Here is a 20,790-nt window from a genome sequence, read left to right as displayed (position 1 = left end):
CACTCACACTTAAATTCTAACAATTTACATCGCTCTTACAAACCAACACAAACATAAAATGTCACCTAGCTCCATTGCCAAGAATACTTTCTATACAAGGATCCATTATACCTGGATTCACTCCTACTCTCTCGTCGAGAGTGAATCCAGATATTGTTTTATCAAGGATCCAACATAAACTTTAAGACATATGCACACACGCTTGAACTCCAACATGGGTGTTTTTTAGAGTTAATATAATATTGTTGTTTCATGTTTGTTAATAGAGTATTCATATGCATATAAAAATATTTCAAAGATTTTGGTTAGACCGTCCAATTTGAAACATGAACAAATCATTTCTAACCTCTCTCTTTTGATTCTTGTGTACGATTAGTCTTGTTGCCGGCCAATGCAAATTACATGTATGGTCCAATTCTAATGTCATTCTCACTTGATAAGACAATATCTTTTATTTAAAAAAACAAAATATTCATTTTCATGCACACAAATTTATAAATTAAAAGAAAAAATACCCTAAAAAGCAATGGTTATTATAAAAATACAAGAGACAAGTTTTATCATTCTAAGGCAAAGATTCTCTAAAGGTGACAAATACAAGCACTTGTATATTCTCCTTTGATGTTACCTAGCACAAACTAATTTCAATGTATTTGTCAACTATTTTTCTATTAGTTTCTCCTTTTATTTCTATTGCTTTTACTCATTATTATGATTCATATATTCCATATGCTATCTTTCAAGCACTTAGAAATTTTTCCTAGTTATTAACCAATTTCAACCACAAAATTCTTCATTTCATTTTCTCTCTATTAACAAATCCTTAGATACAATGATCAAGTTTGTCACAAGAAAATTCATGACCATTTCTATAATTCTTCTTCTTCAACAAAACTTGGTATTTTCAAAATGTATCTGTGAAAATCAAGTAGAAGATTCTGATCATAAAGTATCTGAGGCATTGAAATACAAATTAATTGCTATGGCAACGGTTTTTATTTCTAGTCTAATTGGTGTGTGCATTCCAATCTTTGCAAAAAAATGTTCATATTTAAATCCGGAAAATGATTTTTATTTTTTGGTTAAAGCGTTTGCTGCTGGTGTGATTCTAGCGACCGGGTTCATACACATACTTCCTGATGCTTTCGAGGCGTTAACGAGTCCTTGTATAGGCGAAAAGCCATGGGGAATGTTTCCTTTCTCCGGATTTGTAACAATGGTTGCAGCCATTGGAACATTAATTATGGAAGCTTTGATTATGGGCTACCATAAAAGATCTGAAATGAAAAAATCTCAGCCATTGGATGAGAATGATGAGACTCATCATTCAGATAATGGTAGTAGCCATGCTCATAATTTTTCAATTGCATCGGATAGATTAGATTCAACAAATCGCCTCCGGTATACTATAGTTTCTCAGGTAACTCACTTGTTCTATTATCTGATATCTATTATCTATAATATGATGATATAAAGTTGAAAAAGCATCGAACTCGTGATTTTTTTTTCTATTTAAACACTTTTTCATTTCTTCCGCAGATTTTACACGGATTTTATGATTTTTTTTCGATATATGCTTTCGCGCGGCTAAAATCAGCTAATTTTGATGAATCACAGTTTTTTACCATTAAAATGTTACTCCTTATTGAGGACTATTTTCTTTTCACCCAAAAGAAGAAGTTATAGTAAAGTCTTGAAAAATTGGAATGAGAATATAAGATTTTCGAGAATATCATGTGCCATAACATTTGATAATGTTGACTAAAAGAGACACATTGGACTAAATTTTAGTTTATCTTAAATTAGTCATATATTCAAAATATGCAGATTTTGGAGCTAGGCATTGTGTTACATTCAGTTATTTTAGGGATATCTCTTGGGGTGTCTAGAAGTCCTAAAACAATTAAACCTTTGGTGGCAGTATTAACTTTTCATCAATGCTTTGAAGGAATAGGACTTGGTGGCTGCATTTCTCAGGTACTTTTTTATTTATTTATGTGTTAGTATTACTCTATCATTTTGTTCTATAAATATGTGATCAATTTCACTACAGTCTCCGAATGTATTGAAAATACAAAAGCACATTGAGTGTATATTCTTGTTAGAAAAGCAACTATGGTTCAAAATAATACAACAACAACAACAAGCCTTATCTCATTAGGTGAGATCAACTACATGAATCAAATTACGTCATAATGTTCTATTATATACCATATATAAAAGAATTTAGAGGCAAAAAACGCAACCAATGAACATACAATGTTTTTTTTTTTTTGAGAGAATGAACATACAATGTTAGATAACAAAGTTTGAGCAATTTCACCAACGTTTCCGACTGTAGAGCGGTTGCAATTCTTCTCTTTTGAATACTTCAAACTTAGGGTTTACAAATTACAATTCTTTTAAATAAAAGGGTCGGGATTACAAAATTACCCTGAACTATATGAGTCATACCCAACACTTTTGTTAGTAATAGAAGACATATTGGAGGACCAAACAAATTAATAAAAAAACCCATTTGAGTACCAAATTGACTAGCAAAATTTACATTTGAGAACTGTTGACTCACTCAAGAATGTCAAATTTATTAATACTCGTTTTGTTTGTATTATCAGGCACAATTCAAATACTATAAGGTTACAATTATGATACTATTCTTTTGCCTGATTTTTCCAATTGGAATTGGCATTGGTATGGGAATATCAAACATCTACAATGAAAGTAGTCCAAAGTCACTAATAGTTGAAGGATTTCTTCTATCAGCATCTGCAGGGGTTCTCATTAACATGGCTCTTGTTGATCTTGTTGCCACTGACTTCATGAACTCAAAAATGCTAACCAATTTTAGGCTTCAACTTGGGGCAAGTTTAGCACTTTTTGTGGGGATGATTTGTATGTCAATTTTGGCATTGGGAGAAGATTCCTAGTTGTAACAATTCTAAACCTTTTACATAATTTTCATAAGAAAAATTATAAATTTAGCAATTATTACTCTCACCGTCTCAAATGCAGTTAAAGTTATGCACATTTTTTACGAAAAAACATTGTGTTCTAATTTCTATGAAGAAACGAGCTTCATTGACTAAATTATTCTTATTAATGAAGTAATTAGTGGAATAGTTAGGTAGAATGGATAAATAAGAGAGTTGGTGGAAAAAGTAAATAACACTTCATTAGTATCTACTAAACTAAATAAGAAAATAAATGGCCGTAAAAATTACCATTTTGCCCTTCTGAAGGGTATTTTGGTAAATTACAAAATGGGTTTCCCCTTGCCTATATATGTGAAAAGAAAAAAAAAAACAAAAGAAAAGGGAGACAGAAGTGGGAACGGGAGAAAGAAGGGGGATGAGAGAAAGAACGCGGGAGAAGGGTCGCCGCCGTCGAGGACGAGAGAGAAAAGAGAGAGAGAGAGAAAGAAACGGGAACGAGAGAGAGAAACGGGAATGAGAGAAAGAGGGAGTCGAGGGGGAGAGAGAGAGAGGGAGGGAGTACCGGAGAAGAATTCGCCGGCGGTGGGATTGGATTGAAGATGATCGAAAAAGTCCTCGCCGTCTCCGCCATCGAACACACCGATCTTCATGGGAGGTATTGTTTATTCCTCTTTTATTCATCTGAGATCATGCATGTCTCTAAAAATGCTTTATTGAATCAGCTTTTGTTAATTTAGGTTGGAATTTATGTTTTTTCTTTCAATCTGATGTTAAGGGTTTGTGTATCGCATTTTTTTTCTTCTTTTCTGGGTGAATTTCGGTTTTAATTATTAGGGTTATGTTTGATATGAATTTAATTTGAATAAAAAAGAGGTAATTCGCTAATGTTTGATGGCAGTTTGGATTGGTTTTTATGAGTTCTGGAAATTTTAATTTTTTGTGGGTTTGTTGCTGAGATTTGAGAATGGTGATTGACTGAGTTTGTTGTTGTTTTCTGAATTAGGGTATTATGCTTGAATTTTGGGTCTTTCTCAGATTCTTGAAAAAAAAATGGAATTTTGTTGTCTTGGTTAAGGTCCTTCGATAATAATGTGTTTTTGCTGATATTGGTAATGTTATGTGGTTTGGTTATGTTTATGATTGATAGGTTGGAGTGGACATTTTGTATCCAAGAGAAGGTACCATTTGTTATTTATGATTTGTTTATGATACGCCAATGTCTTTAGGGGTTGGTGGACATCGATTTTATTTACGGCTGGTTTGACATCTGCAAAGTTCTTCATGGACCATATTTCAAGGAAAAATACTCTCACACAGGCTAGAAGGAACATTTCTAGACATTATGATCTGGTATAAATTAAGAAATTATGGATCATGTTTCTGATTTTTCCTTCTGTGATTTTTTACAGTTCTGACACTAAATAAAGATATTCTTTGATCTTTGTAGAGTAATGAACTCTTTGCACTTTTCTTGGATGAAACTATGACATACTCATGTGCAGTGTTCAAGGTAAGAACAACAATTATTTGATGCTTGAGCCTAAATATCATGTAAACACTACTGGCACTTCAATTTCTGCATTAGCTGATTTACATTTTTATTTTTCCGAAATTATATGATAGGATGAAGATGAAGGCTTGAAAGATGCACAAATGAGAAAAATATCTCTTCTGATTGAAAGAGTGAGTGACTTTAGTCTCTATTATATTGCTATATTAGATTCTGTTTTGCATAATATCTAATTTTTCCTGAAATAAATCAATGCTAGAATAGAGAAGAAACATGAAATTCTTGAGATTGGATGTGGATGGGGAAGTTTAGCCATTGAAGTTGTTAGAAGAACTGGTTGCAAATACACCGTTTCATAATATTTAAACCTAGGATTGGTTTTGGGAATGAGAAATAGATGTTGGGATTGGATTTTAAAGATTCTTATAGTGATGGAATGGAGAGGAGTTGTGAGCTGATATTTCAAAGTTTAGACTTGCTATTAGCAATTGCATGTGTAGAAATAGTGATGTGTATGATTAAAATTGCTATGTTTATAAGTTTAAATTTAGTAGAGTTGAAGTACTCTAATTGATTAATTAAATGATGATTTAAGGAATCCTAATAGATTTAATGATTAAACTATGTCTATTACCTTTGAATACTATCCTTGATTCCAAATTGATGATTAAACTGATTTGGGCTATTTGGAGACTGTTTTTGGATGAATTCGACATGTTTCATGCAGGAAAAATGGGTCAAATCTACAGAATTGTAGATGGCCTTGCTGTTCGAGGGAATTCGCTTCCGCCGCTACGGATTTACAATCAGAATTTGTTTTCTTCTTCATCAAAGGTGAGCTTTTTATCTTTTGATGAATCTAATACTATCCATGTTTTAGATTGAATGTGTTTTTTGTGTTCTCTGTTTTGTTTTTGTTTTCGATATCGGATTGCATGCTGAAGGCTTGGTTTTTGCTGAATTTTTTTTTAATTTGATTGGTGGCTCTAACCAATCAGTTTCCCAATTGAGTCCTTGAAAAGTAACGTGTAAGATTTATGTGAGCTTGTGTTAATTATTTAGTTTCGAATGAGTGAGGTAATCCAGTTTTGAAATTTTTGATACTATCAAAAAAATTGGGTTGAAGCTATGTGTTTATATATGTGCTGTTTGGAATGTGTTAAATTAAAGATACATGAATTTTCTAACACATAATGATGTTATATATTAGTGAATCCATGTTTAAGAATAAAATCAAAGAGGCCTAATCAAATATTGTGACTGTCTTCTGTCATGATGAATTTGTGTTTCAACAGAAAAGTTGAGTGCTATTTGTTTTTGTGAGTGAATTTTGGGAGATGGTTATTTAGTTGGATGGTTAATTATTTTGTAAGACCTTCTTCTGAAGAACATGCTACCGAAGTCACCGATTTTGACTTGGTGGGTGACGAATCTGCAACCTTTGACCTTCAAAACCAGAAGCTATCTTCCTGGTTTTACTTCACTGCAATGTTAGGAGTGGTTTTGTTTGTTCTTAATGTGATTTGGATTGATGATTCAACTGGTTTTGGCAAGGCTTTTCTTGATACCATACCACTGCAGGGATTTCAGATAGTCATGAGGTGATTAATTATTTTCCTTTTTCTTTTCTTTTTTTGTTGTTGATTTTGAATGGTTGTTTCCGATAGGTAAAAAAATGGAATGGATTCTAAAACTGTTTTATCATCTTTGTATCTTATATGTTTGGCACTTGAAATCGATGAAAAGAGAATGCATTGATTGAGTTTAGTGGGTAATGATTTTATGTATGATCTTTGTATTATGATTGTTTGTAATAATGGATTTGTGAAGAAAAAACCCAAAAATATAAAATTTACAGAATTTGGCAAAAGCCACACTTACTTAAGGAACATTTTTGTATTCCTCAATCATTGGAGACTTCGCTTTCAAATTCCAACATTTCAGTATATGTTGCCTGAGTAATTTCAGTTGAAGAAACAATTTTGATGACTTGAAAGAAATAAAAAAATTGAATAAAATGTTCCATGAAAGAGAGAAAGAGCGTGTAGTAGTGTTAGTGAGAGGGAATTCTCATGTTAGAAACCTACAACATTTTTGAATTGTAAAGAGTAATTCACGTTGAAATCATTGAATATAAGCTTGACAAGATTGAACACGGCAATGGAAAACAACATTGTTTCACACTTTCATTTAATGACCAAGATGCTTAATCAATAAATGTCCTGTAATTACAGGTCATTGCAATTTATAAAGTACAATTTATGGAGTTGTGGCAATTTCTGCACTAAGGATTAGTCTTTGTGTTAGTAATCATTGTCTTCATGTGCAGGATAAGGAATAACTTAACACATTTGTATGCTAAAGACATAACACCAGATGATAAGCAAGAACTTGATGAGGCTTTACAAAGAGAGGTACATGCTTGATTCCTTATTGAATATATGATGCAATTTCACCTATTTGGCATTCAGATGACTCTCTGAGTTGATTCATATATAAATATTAATTTTCAAAATCACTTTTTTTATTTGTTTATTTTGTCTCTCAATTTCGAAATTAGCTAACATTGACTCATTAAGTTTTCATCATATCTATTTCTAAAATTTGCAGATGAGGGAAGAAGACGAGGAAATTGAAGCTGATGGTGCCAATTACCAGCTTGAAATGATGAGGTGTTTTTGAGAGGTCAATGTGGACAATAATAGCGTTGGATGGTACGTATGATTTAAGTAACACTTTACATATGTATGAGTCTTTCTAATTTCAGTGATTTGATAAACACAGTTTGATTTGGTTCAAATTTCAATGTGTTATTTGTAATCACATATCTAACATATGGATAATTCTCTGAATCTAGGTACCAGTCTACATTGCTTGGCTCCTATCAAACTGTGGAGCTGATTGATACCTTTATGAATTACCAGGTAATAGTTCTTGATTTATCTCCTCAACTTTCACAGACAGAGTAGGACTATGTTATGTTGATTTGGAGATCATAATGAGTTGTAGTGATGAACTTTTATTTCACCTAAGTGATCAAGTTTGAACCTGTTGAAAGTCCTGTTAATGCTTCCTTTGAATCTTCCTTCGCTTTCAATACTACTCTTTATTTTCAATTCTTGCAAGCAATATAAATTTCTTTCTTACTTGAATAAAAAGAGAATCTTCAGTAACATATTAATCAACTATATTGGAGTGTTTCAAGTTTAGCATATATGTTGCATTGATGCATTTTTTATTATTTAGGTGCATATATTATTTGAACCCTATTTATAGTAGGGTATAAATAGTTCTACCAAGTGGTTTCTTCAGTATGAATTGTACTTCATTGCAAATTATGCAGATTCATACAAACATCACTGTGATGTGCATGTGTAAATTGATCTATTCAATCATCAATCAAGTTTTAGCCTCATGTTTCATTCTCCATTGCCCCAAAAGAGGTGTTGCAGCATGAGGTGTTGCAATTTGAATTTGAAATGTAAAATGATGATAATTTTATGTTTTGTTTCTTAGTTAGTTGAAGATTTAGAATTAAACTCTGAAGTTCCATTTATATTTTACTTATTTATCCTCTTATATTGGTTTGTGGATCAAAGAAATACAAATACAAATACATAGGATGGGAATTGAAAATGTGAATAAGTTGTTGAAGTAGGTTGGAAGACATATATTGCTGCATGTGCTAAGATTGATGTCCTGCAGCTCCACCACATAAAGTATATAATTTACAACACCCATATCAGGGATAGCTTAGCTAAAGTTCAATTTGATGTAGTTACTAAGCTTTTCTGTAATTACAAAGGATATAGAAAAGTGGCTCTTTAGCATAAAAGAATTCTGAGCTGAAGTTCTATCTATTCATGATTTTAGGTTATTGTAGCTTTCATTTTAAAAGGGATATTCATACGGTTGAGAACTCTATGCTTGACAGGTCTTGGTACAAATTATATCGGAAGTAAGTGGGGCGAAGTTTATGGGAATGAGAGAGTTGTTCGTTTTGTATATAGCCTTGATGAGTACCAAAAAACTAATTTGTTGTATGCTTTTTTCAGTCAAAGATTGGGTCTGCAATATTAGTTTTTTCTTTCAAACATTAAGATATAAAATAAAAATTGCAACTGTTGTTTATGGAGTTTGATATTATTATTGTGAAGTGATTGATGCATGGGCATTAATGTTGCTTGAGAATTCTGCCTATTAGGCAGAATGCAAAGTTGCCAAATTCTAGCCTTGCTTGGCCAGTTAGTTTGTCCCTGATTCATAACCCAGATAAGGGTCAAGGTAAAAGCTTTCAATTTGAAAATCTAACCTCAATAGTCCTCAATTCATAGAAGCATGGCTCTAATAAGATATTGGCATAGTCCTTATTTCTGCTGTTTATTTTGACTTGAATGTGTGGCTTATATCTTTGATAGCATCATTCTGTTATGTTGGATGATGAACCTGACACCATTACATGATTTTTGCTGTTGCAGAGTGGAAATTGTCATGAAGAGATGAGGGAAATATGGCGTTGAGCAGTACGATACTGGTTTTGTGGCTGTTCATGCACTATATAGAACAATGAAGACCACATAACTCATATTTGAAGTAGGAATCGTGGATAACACACACTTTTATATAAGTTACCATAATTTGTGGGTATGGCTTCTCTTTTAATACAATTACAATAGCAAAGTAAGATTCTAAAGCACTAAGAATTGAGGAGTCGTTCCCGTCTGGCTTCTTTCTTTTGCGTTCCAGTCTGCCTTCTTTCTTTTGTTATCCTTTGGTTGATTTATATCTGTTATAACATCTGAATCAATTTTGAGTGAAACCAATTAGATTGGAAAGCTTACTGTTACTACTTTAATACTGTCAAGTCTTATATTTTTATATTGGTTATGTGATTTAAAGTGATTTTATGAATTGAGCTGTTTGATTTTACAAATTATGTTGCGTCAGTCAGCTTAGAAAGTTAATATCTTACGCTTGGAAACTCCTTTTCGAGTGGGACCAGTTGTGTTTGAAAGAGGACATATAGTAGTTTCTTCATGTTTAATTTCATAATTTTATAATTTGCCTATATGTCCCAGTTGCTATTTAAGAGATGGCCATTTTTTATACCTTAAATGTGGATCAGGTGGCTGCAAAAATTGCCGGTGTTTATTTCTAGACAAAGTTTGTTTCATTGTTGTTTGATAATATTCTGCAGCTTTGTTTCATTCACTCAAAAAGGCTAAACCTAGCTCTGTTAAGGTGATTCTGGATGTCCCTCACTTTGAGAAGGATGTGGTGCAATGGATGACTACGGAAGATAAATTGCAAATGATGGTATATATTCTTTACTATAAAATAAGTTATAAGTTATCCTACCTTCATTTTATAGATGATATGTAACTAATATTTCAATCCTTTCCCTACTTAGTTTCTAAGGATGACTTTAGAGGATGTAGAGACACAGAGCACATATAATTGCAAGGTAACAACTACTGGCAGGGGGAATGCTGAGAAATCTTTGGGTGGTGAATGGTCTAACTTCGTCATAGGCTGCAACTTACAAGAGAGTGATAGGTTGATCTTTGATTTGGAAGATCCACCAACCAAAATGTATGTTAGACACATTCGCGGCCAGTAAACAACGAAACGTAGTGGTTACTTTTGGGATTGATAATGAGGCCGTTTTGGAAATTTAACTTTGTAATCCATCAAACACAACTACACCCTCCGGTCACTATTATAAGCAAAACTTTGCATTTTAGATTCATTCATTTATAAAGACTATATACATCATTAAATGAATGAATCTAAAATACAAAGTTTTGCTTATAATAGTGACCAGATGGTGTACTTTAGAATCTATGTTGTATAACTTCTGTTTTGGTTTCGTTTATGATAGACCTGTCTAGGATTTGATATGTTATGGATCATGGTTTTTTTTATATCTATATGCATGTAATATCTATATTTGGAATCAGTTTACTTTTAAGCGTTAACAAATATCTGTTTGCAAACAAAATTATCCGAAAAGAAGCAATCCACACCGTGCGAAGCACGGGTTTGTAACTAGTTTTAGAATGACAAATAATAACGTTAGATAATATATACTGTAAATTGTAATTTGATTTACCTAATGTCTAATCATATTTACCTTCTCATCATGCCAAAAACTTGATAGGATCACGACAAATGCACTAGATCATTCCATGTAATTAAATCGGTTAAATGTCGAATATTGTTCTTAAAGGATACTATCAGACTCTATTCGTTTAGGTTTGTCAAACCCTAGCTGGATGATGACAAAATATTATTCATTTCAAGACTCCTAACATCTATTATCTCCTCTCATTAGGCCTATGATACTCGTAAGGAGCGCGATTTGAACTATCACTACTTCATCGTCTAAGGGATAACACCAATAATTGATTGTCTCAAATTCATAAAATCATTAATTCATTATCATTTATTCTCATGTCAATTTATTACATTACATAAGAAGTCAGAATTATATCACCACATCACATATAAGTCATATTGATCATCAAGTAATTCAACAAAAATACACATAATCCCTTACTCATTTCTTACCCCGTACATTTACTTATTTTATTTTACTCACTCATAACTTAAATATCTTCTCTAAAATACACATGCTAAAATACTAGCATTTTTAGATAATACTCAAAATGATAAAATAAATATAATATTGACACTTTATATAAACCACTAAATCATAATAAATATGTATAAAATCATTACGCAGTAATAAGTACACGACACATAAAATCCCTCAAAAAAAAAGTACACATATAAAAGAGATTAATCACAATATCTCTAATATGTCAAGAATATTTATAAATTAATTAATGGACGGCATCTACAAGTAATTAGAATATAGCTATGTGCACACTATTATTAATCTAATGCATTTACACTTTTTGTTTTCTTTTTTATTAATCTAGTGCATATACACTTAAAATTGTCTAACATAATATTTCTTCAAAAAAAAAATTGTCTAACATAATAGATAATAATTTATAAGGTGTAACATATCTATAAATATATGGAATATAGTTTCTGAAAATTAGGTATGTTACAAACCTCTCAATTGTCATAATTGTAGATTGTTTCTATATGATTAGATATCCGTTTTTTCTTCTATCTACAGTTATGACAATTGACAGGTTTGGATCTGTTATTTTTTTTTTTTTTTCCTTTTCATGTTTGCTAAAATTTGACCTTATTCTATGTTTCTTGGTATTGTAAAAAAAAAGTATCTTGGTGATTTGTCTAAATATGCTAATGGTTAAATTTGTGTGGAGTGGATTCATCGTTTCAAAAAAAGAATGAGAGTAGTGTTTCAAAAAAAAGAATGAGAGTAGTGAAAGGTAAGAAAGTTACCCTTTAGCAAAAGCTGAGAACCAACTAAGCAATCATTGAGGTGCTATGTAATGGAAACATTAAAGTGTGACAACTAAAAGAAATAATTATATACAACCTAAAGGATGAATATAATGTAATAACCATGGTACTAATACTAAACAATAATGATAAATAGACATGTCTTAGTACCCAAAAAAATAAAAAAAATAAAAATAGACATATCTAAATGTCATACACAACACACAATTTTCTCTTGATCTCTATTTCTATCACTTCATCGAATTATGACATCTATTATATCACTCTTTAATTTTATTTTTTCCTTTGTTTTAAGGTGTATACGAATAATTTTCCAATACATAAAGACACCATTGCTCATCATTCAAAATATCTTAATGATACTCGTCTTCATTTACATGTCATAAAGCTACAAACTCTATATATGTCTCTAAGACTCTAACTAATTCCAATAAGTCGCTCTATAAAAAACTTGATAGAGGTCATTAACGAGATATACTATTTTTTATGCTAAACGAGATATAATAGACACAAACTATAAAATAAAATTGTATTAAAAATGGGAAAGTACATTTACATCAAGGAGTTACATAATTTATATAGAGACCAATCTAACAAACTACTTTTTGAGTCATCATTTCTAATTAGAAATCTCCATTGAAGAAATGTGTGTCCATAAGTACAAGTTTCTATGCAATTTACTAGATGCATTTATCATTTTTTTTTCCCTCTAAACATACCATTTATTAATACTCTAATTTAACTTGAAATATGAAAACTAGAAGTTGGACATATTAATATACAAATAACTTCCACAAAAGACAAAATATACAAATGACATTTTAGGAAGATCAATATGCAAAATGGACACATTAAATTTATTAGTAATCTCCAAAGGATGTAGAGTACCTGTATAGGATCTTGTGATTCTTGTGATTCTACTTCAAACCGATCTTCAACTGTACCTATTTAGTGCTCTTGTGATTCTACTTCAAATGTTGGAATATTTTCTCTTAATTCTATAACAAGATTTCTAGATGAACCACTTTCTATGCTTTCTCTTCCATTGTTACCTATAACAACTTTGTTTGCACTATGAGAACCAACCATAGATCTACAAATTGGACAAATGGAATTCCTCAAAAGCCATTGATCCACACATTGAGCATGAAAATTGTGCTTGCAAGTAGGTAACAATCTACACTTATCCCCAATAGTGAAATTCTCCAAACAAATTGCACAATCTAAAGGGTTACTTCCATTTTCTTTTGCAACATAATCATAACATGGAAGCTTCTCTAAATCAACTTTGGAAAGGCTTCTTCTTCCCCTATCAACCATTGATGTTGCTCTTCCTAGTCTCATACTCATATAACTCTCAGCAGGAAAACATATACGAAATAGGACCAAAAGCACTAGTCCTGCAAATATTAGTAATAGAGCTATAGTAAGTTCCATTCTCAACACTCAATGATGCAAAAACTAGAAAATTTCTAAACATGAAGCTTCATTCATCAGTTTGAGCTTTTCCTTTTGTTGCATATTATTTATAAGACAAACTCTTAACATTGGGAAACTTTTTGTGTAGTACCAAAAATCAGCCAAAGAGAAACTGTTCACTATAAGTAAAGCACAAGAAACAGTGAGCCAGGAGGTAACTAAGAGCATCCACATTGGTAGGGTCTTTACTATTTAAGACCCGGTACTTAATAGGTACCCCCATTGTGGAAAAAAAATTAGGGGTCTCTTAAAGACTCAGGGTCTCACTTTAAGACCCTCAATCTTAAGTGGACCCCACACCACTTTTCAATAAAATAATCATTATTTGAGTTGTTTTTGTTGTTTTTCATTAATAAAAGTTATTGGTGGGACTCATTTAGACATAGAGGATCTCCATTGTAGTGATTGATTACCTATTATAGGTACTATTATTAAAAAATAATAAAAAAGTGATATGTCCATGTGGGACCCGTTTAAGACCTCAAATGTCATGGTCTCCATTGTGGATTCTCTAATAGTAACCTGACTGTGTTGTAGGAATCTCACCTAGAGTCTAACTATATTGATCGAATATAGAGAACTTGGTTCTCACATTGTCGAATTTTTAAAGTTGCAACTTGGGTGTTTTGAAGACAATTTGAAATAAATATATTAATAAATACTTAAAATGCAAAAGAATATAACTAAATTTTATTCATAAAATTAATTCACAGATCAATTTTTAATTACCAGCGTCAAATACATTGCAAACATATTAAATTAATTAGAAGCTAAGAGCTAACATGAACCAAATCAGTCGGTGAAGCCCCGATACTTCAAAATGGATGACGTATCGTATCCCCTGCGTATCCTGCACCGATACCTGTCCGATACTTCCCGATACTTATCATAAGAGTATCCAAAGATTAAATTTTATTTTTTTTAAAAATAATTATCCGATACTTCCCGATACTTATCAGGAAAGTATCCGATAATTATCCTGCACCAATACCTGCCCCAATACTACCCAATTAATGTTAACTAAAATAACTTAACTCTTGAGTATAATACTTCTTTTTTGGATTGATATAGTATAACACTATCAATGTTCCTTTTGGATATAGCATAGCACTTATGGTGCTCTTTTTGGGATATATTATGTATATAATTGACTAATCATCACTCTCTTAATCGTCAATATTATTTATATTTATGTTGATGTGCTACGAGCCTATGATTGGTTTCTTTTGTTTGTTAATATATTTGTATATTAAAAAAATGGTTATAATTATATTGTGCATTTAATTATATAATTTTTTTATTAACGTATCACAGCCGTATCGTATCTTGATTTTTAAAATTTTCTCGTATCGACGTATCGGTGCAGTATCGTATCCGTATTGTATCTCGTATCCGGGCTTCACAGGTTATATTATGTAGACTTGAAGTCCATGCCCCAAATTGATAACAATAATTGACTTATAAGTTATATAATTTTAAAAAAACGTTTGAAATATTTTTTTTTTCTTCTTCTATTAAACTTAGAAAAATATGGATGTCTCACCGGCATTTGTTATTGGTGTCGATGCTAATACTAAGACACGGCCCACTCCTCCTCTACAAAATGTAAATTCAGAAATTAGCCAGCAGAACAACAAATTGAAATTCCAGCGATTAACAAGGATGGAAGAACACCAGCATTGGTTAATGATGTTGTTGATCATATTGAGTCTCGACCACCACATCAGGAACACTTAGATAAATCTAAATCTTCATTTCACATTGCGTTGCACAATGTTAAGATGTTAGGGCTATCCTTGCGAACCCAGAAGAGCCAGTTGATCCAACCCTGCTGAAAGAAATGGAGCTGGTCCAACATCTGTTGATTTAAGGTGCAACTGCGGACGTACCTTTTACACCTTTTTTTTTATCTAAGACTAAGAGTCAGAAAAAAAAAATTCAAAAGGTAGCTTATCAAACTCGTTCTTAGGGTCCTAACCTCGGTTTGTATTGGAGGACCTCTCTCGAGATCAGAATGGATTTTTACGTAGGTTATTTTTCTTTTGCAATTTTTTTTTTATCTTTTGATGGTTTTTGTCTGGCTCCCGTTTGTGTATATATATATTTTTCCCTTTTTAATAATATATATATTGAGTTTTCCCTCAAAAAAAAAAAAAATATATATATATATATATATTGAGTATGTGGTATAAGAGGAGAGTTTCAGTTAAATGTCAACCTAGTTGGGATGTAGTTGATTCTACTTGATGTCTAACTTATCTCCTGGCTTATCGGAAAAAAGTTGAGGAATAAATAAATTATTTTGATTAAAGTGTCTCTGATGGTCGTTTTAAACAATTCTCTAAGGGGTTTTAAATCATTTTTTGAGTTTACAATGTCGTATTTTGTTCTAAAGTTTAAATAAAACATACTTGCAAATTAAAATAATGTACAAGAGGTGCAAGAGCATAATTTTGTGACCACAAGGGATATAGCACAAGATAACTGTAAAATGATCGTTCATATTAGAGTTGTCAATTGGACCGGTCCAATGAGACCACTCATATAAATGGATTGGAGTGGGACGATCCACTTGATTCATGGACTACAAAATTGAGCACAACCCAGTTAGTAGTGAGCTACACGGCCCGATAGTCTAGCCCGACCTATATTCAAAATGTACTCCCTCCGGTCCTATTTATAAGAAACAATTTACTTTTTAGATACGTTAAATAATTTATGTATTTGGTATAAGTTCTTGACTAGATTCATACATTATTCAATGTATCTAAAAAGTCAACTTTCTCTTGTAAATAGGATCGGAGGGAGTAGTATTTTATTTTTCAAAAAAGAGATGCAATGAACAATAAAGCTACTTACCACTTACTTAAAAAAAAAAAAAAAAGTCAGTCATGTATTTAAAAGGAGCATTGTTATTTTAACAACCAAAAATCAACAACTTTCCACACACAGTATCTTTTCCATCGAGCAATTAAGGCTGACACGCTTTCCAAGATTGTAAAAAATGATTAAAATAAACTTAATTTGTACCTTTAACCGAATGAAAATACGGTGTGGACAACCATTAAGTTGTTCATTTATCATTTTCCATTAAAAAGAGTCTTTGTAAGTCATTTTATTTCCCTAACCTGACAACTCTCTAGATGTCCTTGTCTTTTTAGTGTTATCTTGATCCGATCAAGCATTACTTGATAGAGGTTAGGGAAGTATTATATTTGTTTCAGTGAAGAATTTAAGACTAAAGTATACTTGGGGGGCTTGAACTATAACTTTAATTCTTATCAAATTAGGATCTAGGTTTGCCACAAATAGAACATAAAAGAATTAATTTCGTCCTCAAAATTCGCCTTCAAATGGTTAAACGAAGATGATCCATATATGTTCCACTTCAGTTTTTCACCAATTCCCTTTCAAACCCAACTACAGGCAATGCTTCCCTAATTACTTGACGATTTGATCACGACGATAACTTGTTTGCAACATGACCAGTTAGGATTCTCAAGGTTGTAATGAGGAGACACAAATAGGACACTGGAAAAAGTAATAGTCTTACAATTATCTTCGAGTGAATTTGAACTCGGCCCGTTAATAGGTTAGACTCTTGATAGTGCTCCAACATACACAAGTTCACTAGTTGAATCACAATAGAATATTCGACCAAAAAAAGAATCAAAATAGAATCTACAAAAAAAAAAAAAAAAAACTATTCCTTCAAAAATAGAAGGCTAAAATATGGTTTTGATCCCTGCAAAATAGGTCAGTTTTGGTTTTAGTCCTTGCAAATTTTTTTTATAGCTTTTGGTCCCTGCAAAAATATGTCAGTTTTGGTTTTAGTCCCTGCAAATATTTTTTATAGCTTTTGGTCCCTGCAAAAATAGGCCAGTTTTGGTTTTAGTCCCTGCAATTTTTTTTTATAGTTTTTGGTCCCTGCAAAAATATGTCAGTTTTGCTTTTAGTCCCTACAAATCTTTTATAATTTTTTTTATAAATTAAAAAATTCTGGAAAATGGAAAAATTAATAAAAAAATTAAAAAAATTCAGGAAAAATTTAAAATTAATAAAAAATTGAAAAAAATTAAAAAATTCTGGAAAAATTAAAAATTGAAAAAATTCTGGAAAAATGAAAAATCAATAAAAATATTAAAAAATTCTGGAAAATTGAAAAATTAATAAAATTGAAAAAAACGGAAAAAATTAAAAAAATTAATAAAAAAATGATTAAAAAAATAAAATAATCTAATAAAATAAAAAATAATGAAAAAATTCTGGAAAATAAAAAATATTCTGATTAGTATATATGTCGAAATTTCGAAATTCTGGAAAAAATGTATTTTTCGAAATTTCGAAATTTTGATTAGTATATATGTCAAGCTTATGTTTTTTCACTGTATTTTTTCCCTTATTCTCGGTTTATAAATACCCAAAAGTTCCCGCTTTATAAATACACAAAAATTCCCAGAAAAAATACTAATGAAAATTTCAAAATTTCGAAAAATACATAAAAAACCTAAGCTCGGTTTATAAATACACATATTTTTTCCCTTATTCTCGGTTTACAAATACACAAAAATTAATTTTTCCAGAATTTTTTAAATTTTTTTATTAATTTTTCGATTTTCCAGAATTTTTTAATATTTTTTTCAATTTTTTATTAATTTTTAATTTTTCCAGAATTTTTTTATTAAAACTATAAAAAAAAGGTTTAAATGTGTGTTTGGTCCCTACACTTTTACCCAATTTTGGTATTGGTCCCTGCGCTTTTTTTTGTTTGGCATTGGTTCTTGCAGTTTGTAAAATTTTTGGTTTTAGTCCTTCCGTTAAGTCTCAGTTTAAAAAAAAAACCAAAAACTAACGGTGTGCCACGTGGACCGATAATAACACGCCACGTGGCACACCAAAAGACAAAATTTTATAATTAGTTTTTTAATATTATTATTAGATATTTAAAATAAAAAACAAAAATAAGATGAGAAAAGAAAGAAAGAAGAAAACACGGGAAAGAGAAGGCAAGCCACCGTTCCAGTTCCTCTGCTTTTGCTGCTTCATGAATATCTAATAAAATAATAATAAAAAAACCATTCTCCGTTCTCTTCGGCTCTGTTTGGTAAGCCCACCAAATGAGCTTATAGCTTATAGCTTATAGCTTATAAGCTCGTTTGACAAAATAAGCTCTGTTTGGTAACATTTTTTTACAACGAGCTTATAGCTTATTTCACGAATTTCCACGAGCTTATAAGCTATTTTTCAGAAGCTATTCCAAGTAGCGTTTGAGCTTATAGCTTATAGCTTATTATCATTTATTCCATTTTTACCCTTATTATTTTAACTAAAATCCATATTTACCCTTTATAATTTATTATACTTGAAAACTAATAATATAACGTTATTGTGCGACGTATTTTTTATACTACAAAGTATGCATGCTTTTATTTAGCACTCTTTCAATGTATTACAATGCAAATGACACCATTTCGTTTCATGTAATTACACATGCAATTTTTTATATTTCCCAACTAATAAAAAAAAGTTTAATTTTCCTGGGTATATACTGACTACCAATTTTATTTTATTTTTGTGTTATTCTTTTAACACTTTTTTCTTCTAATCTTATCGATGATTATTTTTAACTTTGTTTATAGGATAAAATTTTATACTTTAATCATTCATAAAGTATAAAAATTGAATGAAATAAACTTAAAATAATTTCTTAATGAAAAATATATGTTGATTATATTAATAAATTTAAATGACTAAACATCTTAAATATTAATTGGTATAGATTGTATTATAAACTCTTAAAAACATTATTATGAATAAAACATGTCCTTTTATGTCAATTTACAACTATCAGCTAGTTGAACCGCTAATTTTACCAAACACTTTAATTAGCTTATCAGCTATAAGCTATCAGCTAAAAGCTATCAGCTAGCTTATCAGCTAAAAGTTATCAGCTAGTTTATAAGCTATCCGCTATTTTTACCAAACAGAGCCTTCGTGTGTCTTGGCAACAGACTTGGTGAAAAAGAGGGGTTTTGATTCAAAGTTCAGTTCTGCTGGTACAATCGGTTATATGAAGTGGGTTTCTCCTTTCTTTTCTCATCTTATTTTAGTTTTTTATTTTAAATATCTAATAAGATAATAATAATAAAAAAAACTAATTATAAAATTTTGTCTTTTAGTGTGCCACGTGGCGTGTTATGATTGGTCCACGTGGCACACCATTAGTTTTTGGTTTTTTTTTTAACTGAGACTTAACGGAAGGACTAAAACCAAAAGTTTTACAAACTGCAGGGACCAATGCCAAACAAAAACAAGCGCAGGGACCAATACCAAAATTGGGTAAAAGTGTAGGGACCAAACACACATTTAAATCTAAAAAAAATTATAAAAGATTTGCAGGGACTAAAAGCAAAACTGGCATATTTTTGCAAGGACCAAAAACTATAAAAAAAAAATTGCAGGGACTAAAACCAAAACTGGCCTATTTTTGCAGGGACCAAAAGCTATAAAAAAAAAATTTGCAGGGACTAAAACCAAAACTGGCCTATTTTTGCAGGGACCAAAAGCTATAAAAAAAAATTGCAGGGACTAAAACCAAATTTTGCAGGGACCAAAACCATATTTTAGCCAAAATAGAATATGCAAAAATAAATTTAGATATAGATAGGTAAGAAAGTGACCCATGAGCAGAAGCTGCAGAACTAACTCTAGGACATGAGTAAATGTCTCCATCTAACAAGCAAATCATTGTTCAACTCAGCAATCAATGGGTACTTTATACCCGATTCAAAAAAAAAAAAAAAATGGGTGCTTTATACTTGAAACATTGAAGTGAAGAAAAAATCCAACATAAAATGATATATTCCATATATATATATATATATATATATATATATATATATATATATATATATATATATATATATATATATATATATATATGGGTTATGTTACAAGCCACCCTTTGATGGTGTCTTTTATCAAGTCACACCTTAAGGTGTGATTTTCACTTTTTAGTTATAACTTTGCTAAAAGACACCTTCATAAAAGTAAGTTGGTGTCTTTTCGCAAATGCTCATAGAGTAACTTGATAAAAGACACCTTCACAAAAGGTATCTTCTATCATAACTCTATATATATATATATAGATGTTATTGATAAAGCTCCAATCTCTACAACATAAGGACCCTTAGATAGTTGCAACTTTACAAAACTTGATAAAGATTATAGAAGAGATTAAATATACACAAATTATAAAATAAAATTGTATTGAAAATGACAAACTATTTTAAATCAAGGGTTACATGAGTTATATAGAGAGCAAGCAAGTGACTAGTTAATAACAATTTATTAACTAATTACATCTCCAATATGTATTATTAATCTCTAAAAATACAGATTACACCGAATAAACCAATATTTGTTACTTCTTTTCCTATATATAAATCAAGATCAAGATAATTG

The 20,790-nt window shown here is 30.9% G+C and overlaps 4 protein-coding genes across 7 annotated transcripts; 3 read left to right on the top strand and 1 right to left on the bottom strand.

Moving 5' to 3' along the window:
- Positions 1–567: 567 nt before the first annotated feature.
- LOC146912102 (putative zinc transporter 12) lies at positions 568–2,997 on the top strand. The gene is made up of 3 exons (XM_085719001.1): positions 568–1,420; positions 1,828–1,977; positions 2,616–2,997. The coding sequence occupies exons 1-3, from the start codon at positions 833–835 to the stop codon at positions 2,925–2,927; spliced, it is 1,050 nt and encodes a 349-aa protein (XP_085575127.1). The 5' UTR covers positions 568–832; the 3' UTR covers positions 2,928–2,997.
- Positions 2,998–3,210: 213 nt separating this feature from the next.
- On the top strand, positions 3,211–5,061 carry LOC146912101 (uncharacterized). Of its 4 annotated transcripts, XM_085719003.1 has the most exons (6): positions 3,211–3,588; positions 4,081–4,111; positions 4,209–4,283; positions 4,381–4,443; positions 4,557–4,617; positions 4,699–5,061. In XM_085719003.1, exons 1-6 carry the CDS (start codon positions 3,533–3,535, stop codon positions 4,800–4,802), a joined length of 390 nt encoding a protein of 129 aa, XP_085575129.1. In that variant the 5' UTR covers positions 3,211–3,532; the 3' UTR covers positions 4,803–5,061. The 4 variants fall into 4 exon arrangements, with proteins under 4 accessions (XP_085575129.1, XP_085575128.1, XP_085575130.1 ...); XM_085719002.1 differs by lacking the exon at positions 4,081–4,111 and having other exon boundaries at positions 3,268–3,588; positions 4,160–4,283; positions 4,699–5,013; XM_085719004.1 differs by lacking the exon at positions 4,081–4,111 and having other exon boundaries at positions 3,270–3,588; positions 4,160–4,283; positions 4,557–4,616; positions 4,708–5,014.
- A 222-nt stretch (positions 5,062–5,283) lies between these two features.
- Positions 5,284–10,402, top strand: LOC146912100 (uncharacterized). Its single transcript, XM_085719006.1, has 7 exons — positions 5,284–6,044; positions 6,773–6,857; positions 7,054–7,157; positions 7,301–7,367; positions 8,922–9,087; positions 9,641–9,759; positions 9,854–10,402. Exons 1-3 carry the CDS (start codon positions 5,797–5,799, stop codon positions 7,123–7,125), a joined length of 405 nt encoding a protein of 134 aa, XP_085575132.1. The 5' UTR covers positions 5,284–5,796; the 3' UTR covers positions 7,126–7,157; positions 7,301–7,367; positions 8,922–9,087; positions 9,641–9,759; positions 9,854–10,402.
- Positions 10,403–12,348: 1,946 nt separating this feature from the next.
- LOC146912099 (E3 ubiquitin-protein ligase ATL42-like) lies at positions 12,349–13,463 on the bottom strand. The gene has a single exon (XM_085719000.1). It carries the CDS (start codon positions 13,282–13,284, stop codon positions 12,796–12,798), a length of 489 nt encoding a protein of 162 aa, XP_085575126.1. The 5' UTR covers positions 13,285–13,463; the 3' UTR covers positions 12,349–12,795.
- Positions 13,464–20,790: the final 7,327 nt, after the last annotated feature.

The sequence above is a fragment of the Medicago sativa genome, chromosome 6 (assembly GCF_051527215.1).
Source record: "Medicago sativa cultivar Bolivia chromosome 6, Bolivia_mono, whole genome shotgun sequence".
Lineage (NCBI taxonomy): Eukaryota > Viridiplantae > Streptophyta > Magnoliopsida > Fabales > Fabaceae > Medicago > Medicago sativa.
This window is presented reverse-complemented; position numbering and strand designations above follow the sequence as displayed.

Coding starts and splice junctions, on each gene's coding strand:
- LOC146912102 (XM_085719001.1), top strand. CDS start 833: ATGATCAAGTTTGTCACAAGAAAATTCATGACCATTTCTATAATTCTT. Junction 1,421..1,827: donor GGTATACTATAGTTTCTCAG/GTAACTCACTTG, acceptor CAAAATATGCAG/ATTTTGGAGCTAGGCATTGT. Junction 1,978..2,615: donor TTGGTGGCTGCATTTCTCAG/GTACTTTTTTAT, acceptor TTGTATTATCAG/GCACAATTCAAATACTATAA.
- LOC146912101 (XM_085719002.1), top strand. CDS start 3,533: ATGATCGAAAAAGTCCTCGCCGTCTCCGCCATCGAACACACCGATCTT. Junction 4,284..4,380: donor TTTCTAGACATTATGATCTG/GTATAAATTAAG, acceptor TGATCTTTGTAG/AGTAATGAACTCTTTGCACT. Junction 4,444..4,556: donor ACTCATGTGCAGTGTTCAAG/GTAAGAACAACA, acceptor ATTATATGATAG/GATGAAGATGAAGGCTTGAA.
- LOC146912100 (XM_085719006.1), top strand. CDS start 5,797: ATGGTTAATTATTTTGTAAGACCTTCTTCTGAAGAACATGCTACCGAA. Junction 6,045..6,772: donor GGATTTCAGATAGTCATGAG/GTGATTAATTAT, acceptor CTTCATGTGCAG/GATAAGGAATAACTTAACAC. Junction 6,858..7,053: donor ATGAGGCTTTACAAAGAGAG/GTACATGCTTGA, acceptor TAAAATTTGCAG/ATGAGGGAAGAAGACGAGGA.
- LOC146912099 (XM_085719000.1), bottom strand. CDS start 13,284: ATGGAACTTACTATAGCTCTATTACTAATATTTGCAGGACTAGTGCTT.